General features: G+C 37.6%; 1 protein-coding gene across 1 annotated transcript; it reads right to left on the minus strand.

Moving 5' to 3' along the window:
* Positions 1–24: 24 nt before the first annotated feature.
* LOC125797527 (uncharacterized) lies at positions 25–15,590 on the minus strand. The gene is made up of 9 exons (XM_049473917.1): positions 15,346–15,590; positions 13,489–13,564; positions 13,342–13,368; positions 8,922–9,308; positions 8,736–8,804; positions 6,704–7,156; positions 5,936–6,322; positions 5,768–5,839; positions 25–428 (listed from the first exon to the last, which is right to left on the minus strand). The coding sequence occupies exons 2-9, from the start codon at positions 13,535–13,537 to the stop codon at positions 25–27; spliced, it is 1,848 nt and encodes a 615-aa protein (XP_049329874.1). The 5' UTR covers positions 13,538–13,564; positions 15,346–15,590.
* Between the last annotated feature and the right edge of the window lie 338 nt (positions 15,591–15,928).

Raw genomic sequence — 15,928 nt, forward strand, 5'->3', positions numbered from 1 at the left:
TAATCATGAAGTAATAAAATAACATCAAGTACCTGCACAGTATGAAGGCATTGGGACTGATACATCAGGCCTCACTAATTTATAGACGTAGTAATTTCCTGGACAGGCTTTGACTTGGATTGAGTTGGATCTGTAGGCTGTGCACTGGCTACCACTGGACCCATACACTTCTCTGATGACGATACCATCCTGAACCTGAGGGTGAGCACCACCAAGTGCAAGTGGAGTGTAACCACCACAAGTCATGTAGCTCACACACCACTCAGGCATCTGAGCGCTCGCTCCCTGAAGGAAGAGCCGATACCAGCCATTCCATTCAACAATCGTATCATCATGACCAGTGTAATAGCTCTTAGTGCTCCTCCAGTACTCATCAAGGACGTTGTAGTGGTCACAGGGGTCAAACATGGAGCTGGTGACATTGCCTGCTGTAGAAAATACACATTCCCTTAATTTTCTTAATATATCATCACTTTCTGATGAAAAACCAGTATCTCCATTTTGTCAGTATTTAGTTTAGTACATAATTTGAACACACAAACTGTCCCTTACACTGTGTCAACATTTCTTGATGAATGAACGGACCAATAGAAATTCTCCAGAATTACCAGAAATAAACTCTTTTTACACTGAAAGTTGAGAAGGTTGTATCTCTCTCCTGTTTTGGAGATTGGACAGTAACAATATGCTCTCACTGGGTACAGTTAACACAAACATTGTATTAATGTTTATTGCTATTCTAATGTTACACGACATATAAGACAAACACTGCGTTAACATGACTGAAGACTGTTAAGCAACATTTATTACTAAACTCTATGTAGCTGGTAGAACCTAGGGCTGTGCCTAATAATACAGAGGCAGATACAGTGGTCTGAAAAAGTGTCTTTTTTTGTTTTTGCAGGTTTGTCACTCTTAAATGCTTCAGATCATCAAACAAATTTAAATATTAGTCAAAGACAACACAAGTAAACACAAAATGCAGTTTTTATCATGTATGGGTAAAAAAGGTGTTTGCTTCTAAACCTAATTGATTCATTTCAGCTTGAGGTCACAAACAGATGGTCAGACATTCTTCTTCAGGACTTTTTGGTAGACAGCAGAATTCATGATTCCATTCATCACAGGAAGTCTTCCAGGTCCTAAAGCAGATGTAATGGGACACACACTTTCCAAAAAATTCAGTAGTGGGGACCATCAAGGTGTTTTCTGGTGTTTGCAGGTGTTTGCTGCTCTTGGGTATTGGCTGGCTGGCCATTCCTGGGAAGGTTCACCACTAATCCACACAAGGCGCTTTTCCACCGGCATGTTGTCGGTGCTCATGCCAGGTTCCCGAACGGCCAGAAAAGTCGGTTCTGTTCTGGCCCCACAATCTTGCTGGTCTGGAACCAGCGAACCTGTGACGCGAGCGGCCAAAGGGCGGGGCACTGAAGCGTCTCCGGGACAAAATCGTTTACAAACCTCATCTCCAGCACAAATTTCAAGAGGAGCTCGGGTTTTGCTGTGTTGTTTTTAAATCCCCCCCCTATATACGTAGTGAGTGACTCCTTGAAGTAGTGAAAACACAGGCAGGTTCTTGAAAGGTTCGCAGCTTCGCAGGAACCTGCTCTGGGTCAGGCTGCAGCACCAGCACTTTGTTGGTGGAAAAGAGGTAATAGTCGCCATTTGTGGTTCCCTGGAGCCCCAAAACTTTAGAATGGCTTTATAACCTTTTCCAGACTGATAGATTTCAATTACTTTCTTTCTCATTTGTTCCCATTTTTTCTTTTGATGTTTGCTGGATGTCTAGCTTTGGAGTATCTTTTGGTCTACTTTACTTTGTCAGTCTGGTTCTATTTTAGTGATTTCTTGATTGAGAACAGGTCTGGCAATAACCGGGCCTGGATGTGGCTGGAGAAAGTGAACTCAGTTAAATAATGTTCTAACTGTATATCTGTATGTAAACGGGAACTGGGCAAACCATTGATGGTGCGACACTGACTGTGCTGTATGTCTTATGTGGCCTTTCTTAAATGTCTGTACAGCTCTTTCTCCTGCTCCATTGGATGGCATGAGAACATGACAGCCTCCATTATTCTTGAGAAACTGCAGTTTTTTTTCTGCTATTGTCAGCTGTATGGGCAAAACTTCCAGCCACTTTGAAAAGACATCTACTACCAGCAGGTAGTGCTGCCTGTTGATTTTATTATCTGTTCCCACAGTGTTGCAGCCCATGACCATGGATGAAGAGCTGCTGCAGCAGGTCTGTTTAGTGTGATCTCACACGCTTTGAACTTATTAACATATATCTTAAGCTCCTGATCTAATACAGGCTACCACCGGGAACTTTGCTCTAATGCCTTTATCCATGTTCTTCATCCAGGATGGCCATAACGCACATCTGACAGCAGCCATTGCCTGAGCATCGGTGAAATGATAACCCTTGACCTCTAAAGAACATATTCCTGGTCGTTTTCTGGACAATTCTTTCTTGTATAGAATGGTTTTAATTCTGTATTTGGCACAAACGTTGGCCATTCAGATAATATCAGGTCCAGGACCTTGAGAGGATTGGGTTATAAATCTTCTACTATATCTTCGGCAGAGAATGATCTACATGAGAAACAAAGAACACTCCCCTTTCCGCTGTGCTGTCATTTGTGTAATGTTCATTCAAGAGATATAAGGCGTCTGCACTGGAATGGTCACTGGAAATCTGTACTGAATGTCAGTCATATGCCAATAAGATTAAGGCCCTGGCGAGCTGCTATAGTTGGAACTGCAGATTTGGCCTCTAGTATGGTCAAAAGAGGCTTCTGATCTGTCAGAAGCACACATTTCCTTCATACAGGTATTTATGGAATGTCTTGACTCTATGCTCAATGCCTCTTTTTCACGTTGAGTATACTTTCTCTCACTTGATAAAAAAGTTCTTGGTGTGAAAGCAATAAATATTTTTTCTCCAGATTGAAGCACGTGTGCCATATGGACTTGCATCACATGCAAGCCTGAGAGGCTTCACTATATCTTAGTGTGTATTTACTACACAGAATGTAGTAAAATCCATCTTTAAAAAAATGCCATATTTTCTTCATTGTGGAGTGTAAATAATCACAATCCTCACCCTTTTCTTTGCTGTGACCACTTACGTTTTGTCCCTTTTCTGTTTGTTGTTACACCCCCTATTTAAATGCCTGACATTCAGTTGGCTGATGATTGTCTTTACTACATAGATTTTTTTCGTGTTGTCGTCTGTTGCTTAAAGTATTGAATAATTTGTTTACTGCTTTGTTTCTCAGCCTGTTCTTTAATTTAATTTTGTCCTTGTAGGCTAATTCAAGTGCAAATGCAATGTCTGAAACATTCTGTCAAGTCTTTTCGGAAAAAAGTCACTTGTGATATCTTTACCCTGAGAGGCCGTAGACAAACTGATCCCTCAGTGCATCTTACTTAGTCTATAATTCTGTTGGATCCAACACACTTAGGAATACATCAGCCTACTTCTTTGCATCAATGACACACTGGCTGCCAGACATCTTTCAAATCGCTCCAAGTATGCATCAAAATCATATTTTTTTATGTAAAAATTCTGAAACTCTTCCAGTATACACCATTTATTTCAGTTACTTTAGTTATTATTTTTTATTATCCCTCTTTCAACAGAATCTTTAGCTTTCATATCCTGTTTTCAGTTGCAGTACTCACCACCAGACGGCGATCTTGCACTTTCTTTGAGCAGAGAAATTGTGAGCCATTTCAGCAGTTTCTTCCTTTTGTTTTGTGTTTTGTAAAGGAAACCAGGAGAAATCTCACATGCAGTTGGAGTTTGACACATTAAAGTCTCAAATATTTCTCATTGTCACCACTGTATTATTTCTACTTGGAAGAGGAACAATCTGTTGCATTACATAAAGTACATATGCCATGCTGCTCACCTCTCTCTCTCTCTCTCTCTCTCTCTCTCTGTCAGGTTGTGTGAATTCTAGACTGCAAGGTCGAACCATTTATTTGGAATTGAGTCGCCCTCATGGAGCCAACCGCATTCTGACAGTTTGTTCAGGAATAGGCACACCAGTAACTAGAGGTCACTTTACAGAGACTTTGCAAACTGAAATGGCTATATACAGTGCTGGCCAAAAGTATAGGCACCCCTGCAATTATGTCAGATAACACTCCATTTCTATCAGAAAATGATTGCAATTACAAATGCTTTGATATTAAAATGTAAATGTAATTTGTCTTCAATGGAAAACCACAAAAATAATTGTCAAAAACCAATTTGATTATAATTCCACACCAAACATACAAAAGGGGGTGGACATCATGATGTTTCTCTAATTTGTGTAATTATCAGCACCTGTTACTTACCTGTGGCACATAACAGGTGGTGGCAATAACTAAATCACATTTGCAGCCAGTTAAACTGGATTAAAGTTGACTCAACCTCTGTCCTGTGTCCTTGTGTGTACCACATTGAGCATGGAGAAAAGAAAGAAGACCAAAGAACTGTCTGAGGACTTAAGAAGCAAAATTGTGAGGAAGCATGGGCAATCTCAAGGCTACAAATCCATCTCCTAAGACCTGAATGTTCCTGTGTCTACCGTGCACAGTGTCATCAAGAAGTTTAAAGCCCATGGCACTGTGGCTAACCTCCCTAGATGTGGACGGAAAAGAAAAATTGACGAGAGATTTCAGCGAAAGATTTTGCGGATGGTGGATTAAGAACCTCGACTAACATCCAAACAAGTTCAAGCTGCCCTGCAGTCCGAGGGTACAACAGTGTCAACCTGTACTTTCCGTCGGCGTCTGAATGAAAAGGGACTCTATGGTAGGATACCCAGGAAGACCCCACTTCTGACCCAGAGACATTAAAAAGCCAGGCTGGAGTTTGCCAAAACGTACCTGAGAAAGACAAAAACGTTTTAGAAGAATGTTCTCTGGTCAGATGAGACAAAAGTAGAGCTGGGAAAAGGCATCAACATGGAGTTTACAGGAAAAAAAACGAGGCCTTCAAAGAAAAGAACACGGTCCCTACAGTCAAACATGGCGGAGGTTCCCTGATGTTTTGGGGTTGCTTTGCTGCCTCTGGCACTGGACTGCTTGACCGTGTGCATTGCATTATGAAGTCTGAAGACTACCAACAAATTTTGCAGCATAATGTAGGGCCCAGTGTGAGAAAGCTGGGTCTCCCTCAGAGGTCAAGGGTCTTCCAGCAGGACAATGACCCAAAACACACTTCAAAAAGCACTAGAAAATGGTTTGAAAACCTGTGGAGAGATCTCAAAATGGCAGTTTGGAGAATGCACCCTGCAAATCTCAGGGACCTGGAGCAGTTTGCCAAAGAAGAATGGTCTAAAATTCAAGCAGAGCATTGTAAGAAACTCATTGATGGTTACTGGAAGCGGTTGTTCGCAGTTATTTTGTCTAAAGGCTGTGCCACCAAGTATTAGGCTGCCAATACTTTTGTCTGGCCCATTTTTGGAGTTTTGTGTAAAATTATAATTGATTTGACTTTTTTTTTTCATTCTCTTTTGTGTTTTTTCATTGCAAGCAAAATAAATGAAGATATTAATACCAAAGCATTTGTCATTACAATCATTTTCTGGAAGAAATGGAGTATTATCTGACATAATTGCAGGGGTGCCAATACTTTTGTCCAGCACTGTATATATACACAAAGATTATTTTGGGGTTTAATTTTACTAGCCAACTGGAAAACATATTATATATTTTATATTTAACCAGTTCAACCGAGACTAAGAGGATCTAATAATTTATGGCAACTTACCCAGGGTCATGTTAGGTTGTGCACTGCTGGCCACAGTTGTTGGAGCAGGAGTTTGAGTTGTGGTGTTGACATCTAAACCATTAAATAAGAAAGTGTGTATGACAATGTGATGATATTTACATACAAGAAAAATGTGTTGAATATATTTCTGTATTTTAAATTTAGTACCTGTGCAGTAGGCCATATTGCAGTACATGGGACTCAAAAGCTCATAGACATAGTAATTTCCTGGACATGCTTTTACTCGAATTGGGGTGTATTTGAAGTTACAGCAGTCATATCCTGAATTTCCACAAACCTGTCGAGTGACGACTCCATCCTCTATCTCAGGATGAGAATCGTTGAGCCACAGAGTGTAATAAGTACCACATCTGTTCACATCAACACAGCTCTCTGACATACGGATGTTCATCCCATAATAGAAAAGCCGGTACCAGCCATTCCAGTTGAAGTTACTGTCACAAATTCCCATTCCACTTCCAGTGTTGGCTCTCCAGGGTTGATCCAGGGAGATATAGTTACTGCAGGGGTCGTAACTGGGAGTGTTCAAAATAACTGTAGTGCATATAAAGGGGTAAATTGCAGTTTGAACTATTTTATTTCCATAATAATAATAAATTGAATAAAGTGTAACACTTTACAGTAAGAGTACATAATTTAACAGCGCATATAATCAGTATCATATTTTTGTAAAGTTCAATATATCTTAACAATGTTCACTACTGTTGTGAGGACTGTTATTTGTGACCCTTATTGTAAAGTTTTAGCGAAATCCTTTAAAAACTTTGTACATTTTGATTTATCACTTTAGAACAGTGCTCTATTTTGCTCTCTTTTTCAAATGGACAGATAGTATTTAGTGTAGTGGAATCTGACTCTGCTCTATTAACACTATCCGTCCAACATATAATGAAAACTGTCACAAAAATACTGTACCTGCAGTGTATATGGGTGCGGGTATGGAAACATCTGGCCTGACGAGTTTGTAGACATAGTAATGTCCTGGACAGGCTTTCACTTGAATTGGGTTGGACCTGTAGTAATTGCACTGGGTACCGTAGTATCCATAGTTAATTGGTCCATTGATTTCTCGGCTTACAATTCCATCTTTTATTAGAGGATGGGAGCCACCGAGCAGTAATGGGATGTAACCACCAGAGGTCATGTAGTAAACGCACCACTCAGGAATCTGTGCATTCTCACCCTGAAGATACAGTCGATACCAGCCGTCCCATTCAGTAGTGGTGTCATCATGACTACTGTAGAAGCTGGAATAACCGTAAGTGTAGTATCCATAGTAGCCATAGTAACTGTACATTGTTCTCCAGACATCATTAAGAACAGTGTAGTTGTCACAGGGGTCAAAGGTGGCATTGGATGGACTGGTTGCTGTGGAAACATTAACATTTCCACCAGAAGTACTTATTAAACATCCCAAGAGAAATTCTGCAGCATGCAGCATCTGTTTAGGCTGATATGTATAATGCTTAAGAAACATATTTTAATTTCAGACAAAAACAACCTAAATAAATATGAAAAGTAGTTTTTAAATGATATGAAAACGTATTTGCCCCTAAACCTAATAACTTTGTTGTGCTTCCCTTGGGGACATTCAAGCTTTACCGATAACTGGCAATGAGTCTTTTACAGCACTATTGAGGCAGGTATACATTTTATTCACATACGTCATCATCGTCTACCAAAACGAGGCTGTGGGGGACAGAAATAGCATTGTACCGCTGGGTACTAGCAATGCCTCACTGCTGCGTTCCCAAATGCAGTTCTTCAAAAAGAAAGAAACCTCTCAAATTTCTACCAAACCTGTCAAACCTACCATAGCTTCCCCAAAAATCTTCACTGTAGATAAGTAGACATCACCATTTCAATTTAAGATGTTTGTTTCTCTGCAAGCTAGCTAGCTAAGGCTATTCATATTAATATTACCCAGCCAGACAATCCAACCAGACTTAACATCAAAATGAGTGGGGGGTATAGCTCTTTAGAGTAGCCCGATTATCCTTAAATGCTTAGCTGGACTGTATTTGGCATTTAATGATCGTGTAAACATTTGTTTATGTCTGATTTTATATTACAGATTAACGTGGACATAAAATTAAGTTCAGAATACTTTTTAAAAGATTGTTTCTTTAAGACACTGGTTGGAATGTGAAAGATGAAGAAGGATGCTGTGCCCATGTTATTTGCCTGGATAGATAGTTCAGTGAAGCCTGTAAAGAGGACTGTAGTTAGACAAGGTATTATTCTACAGTCAGTAAGTTAGTTAGTAACTAAGCTAGCTAACACACAAGTTTTCAATACAGCAAACAAAGGCGATTACTTAGCTACCTTCCACGTCCTGCACATAACTTCAATCCAGTTGCTGCTACCTTTTAGTAAAACAGCTTGGAGAATCCTGCACTTATTTGCTTTGACATTTTTTTGACTGTTTTAACTGTTAATTCAGGGAGGTTTAAGAGGTTAGTTGTCCACACAGGTGCTGCCATTTAAACTGAGAATATTCTGCTGAGTCCCTCGCTGCCTCTGTATTTCTGGTTCAGGAGCGTACCCCCAAGCCTCGCTTCAACATGGGCAGTAAATTCACTCTGCTGAAGTCCAGAGTTATAAAGGAGTCTCAGTGAAGTTTCTCCAGTACTAAGCAGCATTAACATTAGCTGCTAACGGCAGTGCTAGCTCTTTTCTGTTCTGAGGTGAGTATACAGGAATGTACTCTGTGTGTTTACAGTGTTAAAACAAGGTAAGTAGTAATGTAGTCTATTTACAGTAATTATTGTTATTTCATTTGTTATTGTTATTATTATTATTATTATTATTATTACTAGCATTAGTAGTAGTAATATGATTTTAATACTCCCTATATTCATATGTAAATGCATTTACAAAACTTTGTAGTAAGGACAAATATTTAGCTTCAAAAATATACTTTGTTGTGTTCATGTGCAACTCTTACTTGGAAAATCAACAGACTCTGTGTTGAGGAGCATCGCTGGAGAAGTGGTCAGGTTTAATGTACTCGTATCTGCAGAAATCAAAGTTTCAAAGCATTTTGGGTAAAAGGTTTAAATGGAAGGGAAATACACAAAAAAATGACAAAAAATAAAACCATGAACATAATATTTGAGAATAAAGATCGTACCTGTACAGTATGCAGCACTGCAGAACGTTGGCTTTACTAGTTCATAGATGTAGTAGTTTCCTGGGCAGGCTTTCACTCGTATTGTGGTGGAACTGAAGTAACAGCAGTCGTATCCTGTATTTCCACAGACCTGGCGAGTGACTACTCCGTCCTCTATCTCAGGATGAGAACCGTTGAGCCACAGAGTGTAATAAGTACCACATCTGTTCACATCAACACAGCTCTCTGGCATGCGCACATTTATCCCATAGTAGAGCAGACGGTACCATCCATCCCAGTCAAAGTAATGATCACAAATTCCTGATCCAGCTGCATTACTGGATCTCCAGGGTTGGTCCAGATCAGTGTAGTTGTTGCAAGGATCATAATCCAGCACACTGAAATCAGCTGAGAGAAAAGAGCATTGAGAAAACACCTTTATTGCTAATAGATTATTTATTCCTAACATACACAGACACATACAGTATGTGCTCTTTTCTTAGTACTGGTGCAGAAAACATATATGAGTGTGAAAACCTGAAATTAAACATACTGTTCATTGAACAGCAGTCTTTAAAGCTTATTTTACTAGTTCAAGTTTTCAAATGACTAGTTAATAACATACTGGCAACGACGCGGAGAGCGCGGAGCGCGAGGGCGAGAGAGAGAGAGAGAGTGATACAGAGAGAGAGAGAGATACAGAGAGAGAGAGAGATACAGAGAGAGAGAGAGAGAGAGATACAGAGAGAGAGAGAGAAAGAGAGAGAGGAGCATCGACGCGGAGCGCAAGAGAGAGATACAGAGAGAGAGAGAGAGATATACAGATAGAGAAAGAGAGAGGAGCAACGACGCGGAGCGCAAGAGAAAGATACAGAGAGAGAGGGAGAGAGAGATACAGAGAGAGAGAGAAAGAGAGAGAGAGAGGAGCAACGACGCGGAGCGCGCGAGAGAGATACAGAGAGAGAGATACAGAGAGAGAGAGAGACAACACTGAAGGTTGAATGTAATTTGGATCAACTGCATCCCTGACCTCACACAGTGTACATGTAGCCTACATTCAGTACTGTTCTGTTTGTAGCATCAGCTTGAGGAAAAGTTTATTACATTGCATTAATTAAACCAACTCCAAATAATAGCTGTTTTGTGGTGGTCATGTGGGGTCATGACCATAGAAGAACAGGATAAGAGAAAAATAGTGTATATAGAGAAATTTTAGAACTACAAATTGTTCTATGATCAGTTAAGCTGAAAAGATGGATAGCGTGTAAAGAAATAATAGGGTGATCATAATATTCTGACTGAATGGCAGTGACTTTCAGTTCTGTGGCTATAGCCCGATTAAATCTGGGCATATATCCAAATCCAGATAAAAGAGTGCTTTCATTTCTTTGTTGTGACCAGAGTCCAACACAAACTGATGATTGAATTACAATAGTAACTATGCTCTGGGTGCAGCAGACAGACAGGTTCTCTTTTGGTTTTTATCTAAACATACATACTCACATTCCTGTTCCAAAGCAATGTTCCAACTTCACACTGATGCTAATGTGATGCATTGATGCTTAAAGACTCATAAAATTCCTATGATGTTCTTGAGGTTAAATAAAAAAATCTGATCACGTGATTTACAGGAATGTTCTGCACATGATGCACATGATGTTCTGACACTTTCTCATTTAAAGCTGTGGAAATCAAACCGAAATATTTTCTAAAGTATTGTCTTTTCTAAGAAGTGAAAATACTTTCATATCTTTCCACTTAAAATTAATCATCCACCACAGATTTGCATGACCTCCATTGCTATCGTGGCTATTTGACTGAATATAATCTGAATATATTACACCTATGTGGATGTATAATGATTTTGTATCATTCATTTATAAGCAGCTGAAGTGGGACATTGCTTGGCCTGGGCTTCCAGGGCTATAGCCCCGAAAATTTCGCCATTCAGAGGTGAGTATTATTAGCCTGTAGCCTGTTGCTAACCATGGCTTATACAAAAAAAGTATTTGGTTAATTGTATGAGGTAGGTGTGTTGCCGTATTTAGAGAAAAACGTGAACAAATAAACAAATATAATTTGGAAAGTATAAAATTGGAATAAATGGAATTGAAACAAAAATGCATTATTAAGAGTGTTTTGTAAAATGAAGATTTGAATCTCCAGGGAAACATCTCTGGGCCATGTTCATACTAAGGAATGTGAGGAATGTTTTATGATATTGTTACTTTTACTACAGATTGTTAATTTATTTTTTCGTTAAAAGCAGTGTTAGTTTGAATATGTTATTTCTATTTAAATGATTTTTGACAGCAACAATCAAGAATGCTAATTTAAAGTTTTGTTCATCTGTCCATACATTAAATAAAAAAGAAAAACTACATATTAAATGGGATGCAAAAATTCCTATAATTATCTGGGCTAAGTCTCGGCTCTTTACATACCCTGGCAATGACCTTGGGTCCCCCTTATATATGAGCCTTGGTTACTACCAGTGTTTCATCCTTTTGCCCTGAGGGAGGTTTTTTTCCTGCCACTGTTGCTCACTGGGGGTTAAAAGTTATGTGTTTTATGTTTTGTCTTATTCTCAGCCCTGCTACCTGATTCTGTAAAGCTGATGTTACATTTACATTTATGGTATTTAGCAGACGCCCTTATCCAGAGCGACTTACAACAGTGCTTTGATGTTTCTTCAAATATCCAAAGCTAGTTTGTAGACTAGGATCAAGAGATACACAAAGCTTGATCAAGTTTAGAACCTCTGTGCGACATCAGTTGTAAAAAGTGCTGAATAAACAAATCTGATTTGATTTATTACATTTTAAAATAAGGATTATATTGTTAAACATAAATATGTCACAGGCTTTTCCAAACATGGCTCTGGAGGCTATCTCTGTACTAAACGGTACAATGCATTCTTAGCTCCAGAAAGGACTTGTTAATGGGGTGTTCAGAATGGAATCAGTGGAATTACCAAGTTGGTAATATGACTAATTATCAATATAATTTGGTCCTGGGGCTAACCTAACCTATCACCTATTGATGGGATGTCTGCTGGCAGGTCCAGGTCACTTGCCTTTTCCTCCTCTGTGTAAACATTCTGAACGTGCTCTTCTAACTCCTTCTTTTCCTCTTTTAGGTTTTCAGATTTCTCCTTAATAAACAGTAAAGAGTCTTAACTGACCTAAATAGATCTCTAAAGAATGTTGCGCTAGCACACTCCTTCTTCTTCCTCCTTTCCTCATAGACTCTGCTTTCCACAATTTTATTAAATTTCTTTTCAAATCGTCCTGCAATAATCCAGTGCCCTCTCTTTCTGTCTCACTCTCTTGCTTCCACAGTTTACTCAGTGGCCTTGATTGCTTAACAAGTTTTTTCTATTTCTACCTGCCGCCTTGATTCAAGTACATCTTGACACTTTCCATTCCTCTGCAAAACACTAAATAATCTAAGTTTACCAACAGATTACCTAACCTGTTTAATTTACTCTCTGCTGTTCCCTTTAAATCTTATGTGATTACTAATATGTTTCTGATTAAATTAATAACTACCAATTAACACATATTTAACATTTGTAAACTTTTAATATGGTTAGTCTTGTTTTGCTCTTTTTTGATAACCTAACAATAACATGAATGGAAGGCCAGACTAGACTAACAGGCTTTGTTGGCGGTAAGACATTACAAGAATGTTTTATTTTTTTTGTATCTTTTTTTGTGATGAGAAAACAGAAGACGTTAAAGGTTCAGTGATCTACAAAAGCCTTTCAAAGTCATCTAAAGGGAGATAATAGATCACAGTGTGGTTTCCAGTAAAAGGAAGTTGGCACATGATTATTTCAATTATTTTTAAATGTTAACAATAAACATGTAGGTTAGGTTAAATTTAAATTAAAAAAATGCCCTGGGATATGCGCAAATTGGAGACGCCTTAATTTTTTTTTTTTTTGTTCCCTCTACAGTTTGTTCCCATGTATAACCATTGTTCAAATTCCTGTTACATGTTAATGCATGGGGATGGAATATTTTAAAACAATCATCATCCACCTGCAAACAGGTTACTGCACTATTTATTTTCATTTTCCGTGGATAGATTGTGTTTTCTTTAATGTTAATTCTAGTAACATAAATCTGACCTCTGTCCTATTGTAAATATCTGTTTGACTATAGTAAAAAAATGTTCTGCTAAACTGCCAAATATTACTTTGCTAAAATACAGTATGGTATGCTAATTAATTGTTTCTTCTAAAATCGCAGGTTTAGTTGTTATCCTGCTTTTGTTGAAGTAATATCTCTGTTTCTGCTTAAAATAATTAAATGCATTTATTTCAAGAAGGGACCACAAATATTTGGCCATATAGTATATACATATATTAATTTAAAAATAAATAAATAAATAAAAAACTATATAGTCTACGAAAGGCCATATTTGGTTCATTTACCTGTTGTCTGTCCTTTGATCAGTCCTCCTGTGAAAGAAAAAAAAATATAGTAATTTTGAATCAAATATTGACCCAAATCATTTGTATCTAAACCAGATATTTAAATATTGTTCCCTCAGTGTACAGTGAGTGAGTTTTAGATCATACCGTTGATCAGCAGCAGCAGGGGCACACACAGTGGGATTAGAAACCCCATTGTGATTTACTGCCAAGGAGTTTTACCCTGTAAAAGAAAAGCTAAATATAAATACAAAACAACATGATGATTTGTACATTATCTATTCAGAAACAATTGAGCAGGAGCATCTTAACTCCCAAACAGGTAGATATAAAAACTGTAGAAATGAGTCAATAGCGTACAACTCCAAATAATTTAAAAAAGCTTGGAAAAAGCAAATAAGAAATAAGTGCAGTGTTCAAGAAATTCTTTTTTTATTATTATTATAATAACTCAGGTTAGATTTGATAGTGTATAAATAGGGTTTTGTAATGTTATTGTTCTAATTGAACACATAACATTATTAGAGGTGTAGCATATGTTTGTGTATGCTTGTGTAAGAGAGAAATATATTTATGTATATTTTACCAAATTGAAAACCTCTGGATTATAAACAAGAGGAAGATGGCTGATCACAAGCCATCAAACCAAGCTGAACTGCTTGAATTTTTGCACCAGGAGTAAAGGCATAAATGTATCCAAAAGCAGTGTGTAAGACTGTGGAGAAGAACAAGCCAAGATGCATGAAAACTGTGATTAATAACCAGGTTTATTCCACCAAATATTGATTTCTAAATTCTTAAATCTTTATGAATATGAACTTGTTTCTTTGCATTTTTTGAGGTCTCAAAGCTCCTGGAACTTTTTGTTATTTCAGCCATTTCTCATTTTCTCAATTTTTATTTGGAATTTCTAAGAAATGTTGTCTGTAGTTTATAGAATAAAACAACAATGTTCATTTTACTTAAACATACACCTATAAATAGCAAAATCAGAGAAACTGATTCAGAAATCACAATCTATCTTCTGAACTTATTATTAGCAAAAATGTGTTTGTGTTTACATAAATAAAGCAGAATTAAAACAAAATGACATTCATTTTTAAAGTTTCCAGATTAATCACATGCATGAACACCTTTACACCAACATACACACACACATTATTTTGCGAAAAGCATTCGCTGGCCAGTGTTGTGTTCGGTGATGGATTAAGGTGCTCGGTCATGGTAACCAATTCTATGAAGCTCTCTACACTCTATTGTTTCTGAGCTAATCTGAAGCTACATGAAGTTTGGGGAGGTCTGATTTACTCTATAAAAAGTTTTTGATCTCTGTGCACTATACTCCTCAGCATCCACTGACACCACTCTGTTATTTTACACTGACAGAGTGAGTTACTTTTGTTCCCAGTCTCTTCCACTTGTTGCACAGGTGCTGCTTCCTATCACAGTACCACACTGGAATTCACTGATCTCCTGAGAGCGACCCATTCTTTCACTCATGTTTGTAGAAGCAGTCTGCAAATAACTTTCCCAGCCAATTAGTTTGTGGTTCTTTTCTTTTTGTTAAATGCAAAGGATTACTATTTAGAAACTACATGTAAAGCAATGTAAACTGGCTAAACTGTTTCTCAGGTACACCAGTGAGGACAAAAATGCCACCTGTGTGGTTTAAAGTTTAAAAACAGTGGGTGCTTGGAATTTTATTTATATATTTATTTATTTATTTTTATATCCAGAGCAGTAAAGTTAAGTGTTTGAGGTCATAGTGAACACAAATGCAGTGTGCAGTGATCACCTGCAGCAGGACTATCTTCAATAACTTAACAGAAGAAAAAATAAAGCCTTCTTAACTTTTAAAATGCATTTTGTACAATTTCTATTGATCTACTGATCAAATCAACTGATACAATGTAAAAACCAACTACCAAACTAAAAAACAAAAAGTAAAAAAACACAGTGACATTGTGTGAAGAAAATAAGCTGCATAATGAACAAAAGTCTTACCTAAGTAGAACAAGAGCAGACTTCCATGCAGCTTCAGTGTTTCTCTCTCGTTCTCTCTGTCTCTTTTGCTGCAGTTATACAGGGGCGTAGAGATGCTGCACCTGCAGGTCCTTTTTATTGTGCATTATTTAACATAAAGGGCGGGACACAATCTCTTACCTGAGATAAGGTACTTACCTGATAAATACATGTCATAGTGAGAGCTTGAAATGTGAGCTTATGACACTACTTAATACATGTTAAACAAAACAAAGCTTTGTTCCAAGATTATTCACTAGGCACACTGGTTAATAGCTAAATAAATAAAAAATAATAAAAGGCTATATAAATAAATCACACATGATTACATGATTACAGTGCAATAAATAAACAGTCTGCAGCTTTTTCAACATACAGCATAAAAATCACAGTAACATTTCTTCTCATAATGTTTACACAAGTATACTTTATGTGCAGTGTGAAATTACAACAAATTAGAAATTTTACTGAAAATGCACTTACCAATTCCCATTTGCAGAAGACAGTTTAATCTACTGAGACAGCAAAGAAGATTTCTTTTCATTTGTAAAACTACAAAAATGCT

This window comes from Astyanax mexicanus, unplaced genomic scaffold (genome assembly GCF_023375975.1).
Source record: "Astyanax mexicanus isolate ESR-SI-001 unplaced genomic scaffold, AstMex3_surface scaffold_48, whole genome shotgun sequence".
NCBI classification, from domain to species: Eukaryota; Metazoa; Chordata; class Actinopteri; order Characiformes; family Acestrorhamphidae; genus Astyanax; species Astyanax mexicanus.

Bases quoted from the DNA above. Each gene is read 5' to 3' on its own strand.
- LOC125797527 (XM_049473917.1), bottom strand. From the start codon at position 13,537: ATGGGGTTTCTAATCCCACTGTGTGTGCCCCTGCTGCTGCTGATCAAC. The intron at 7,157-8,735 runs GTAAGAGTTGCA...ATGTTTCCACAG, and splicing joins AGAGTCTGTTGATTTTCCAA to CAACCAGTCCATCCAATGCC. The intron at 6,323-6,703 runs GTACAGTATTTT...TATGCACTACAG, and splicing joins CGCACCCATATACACTGCAG to TTATTTTGAACACTCCCAGT.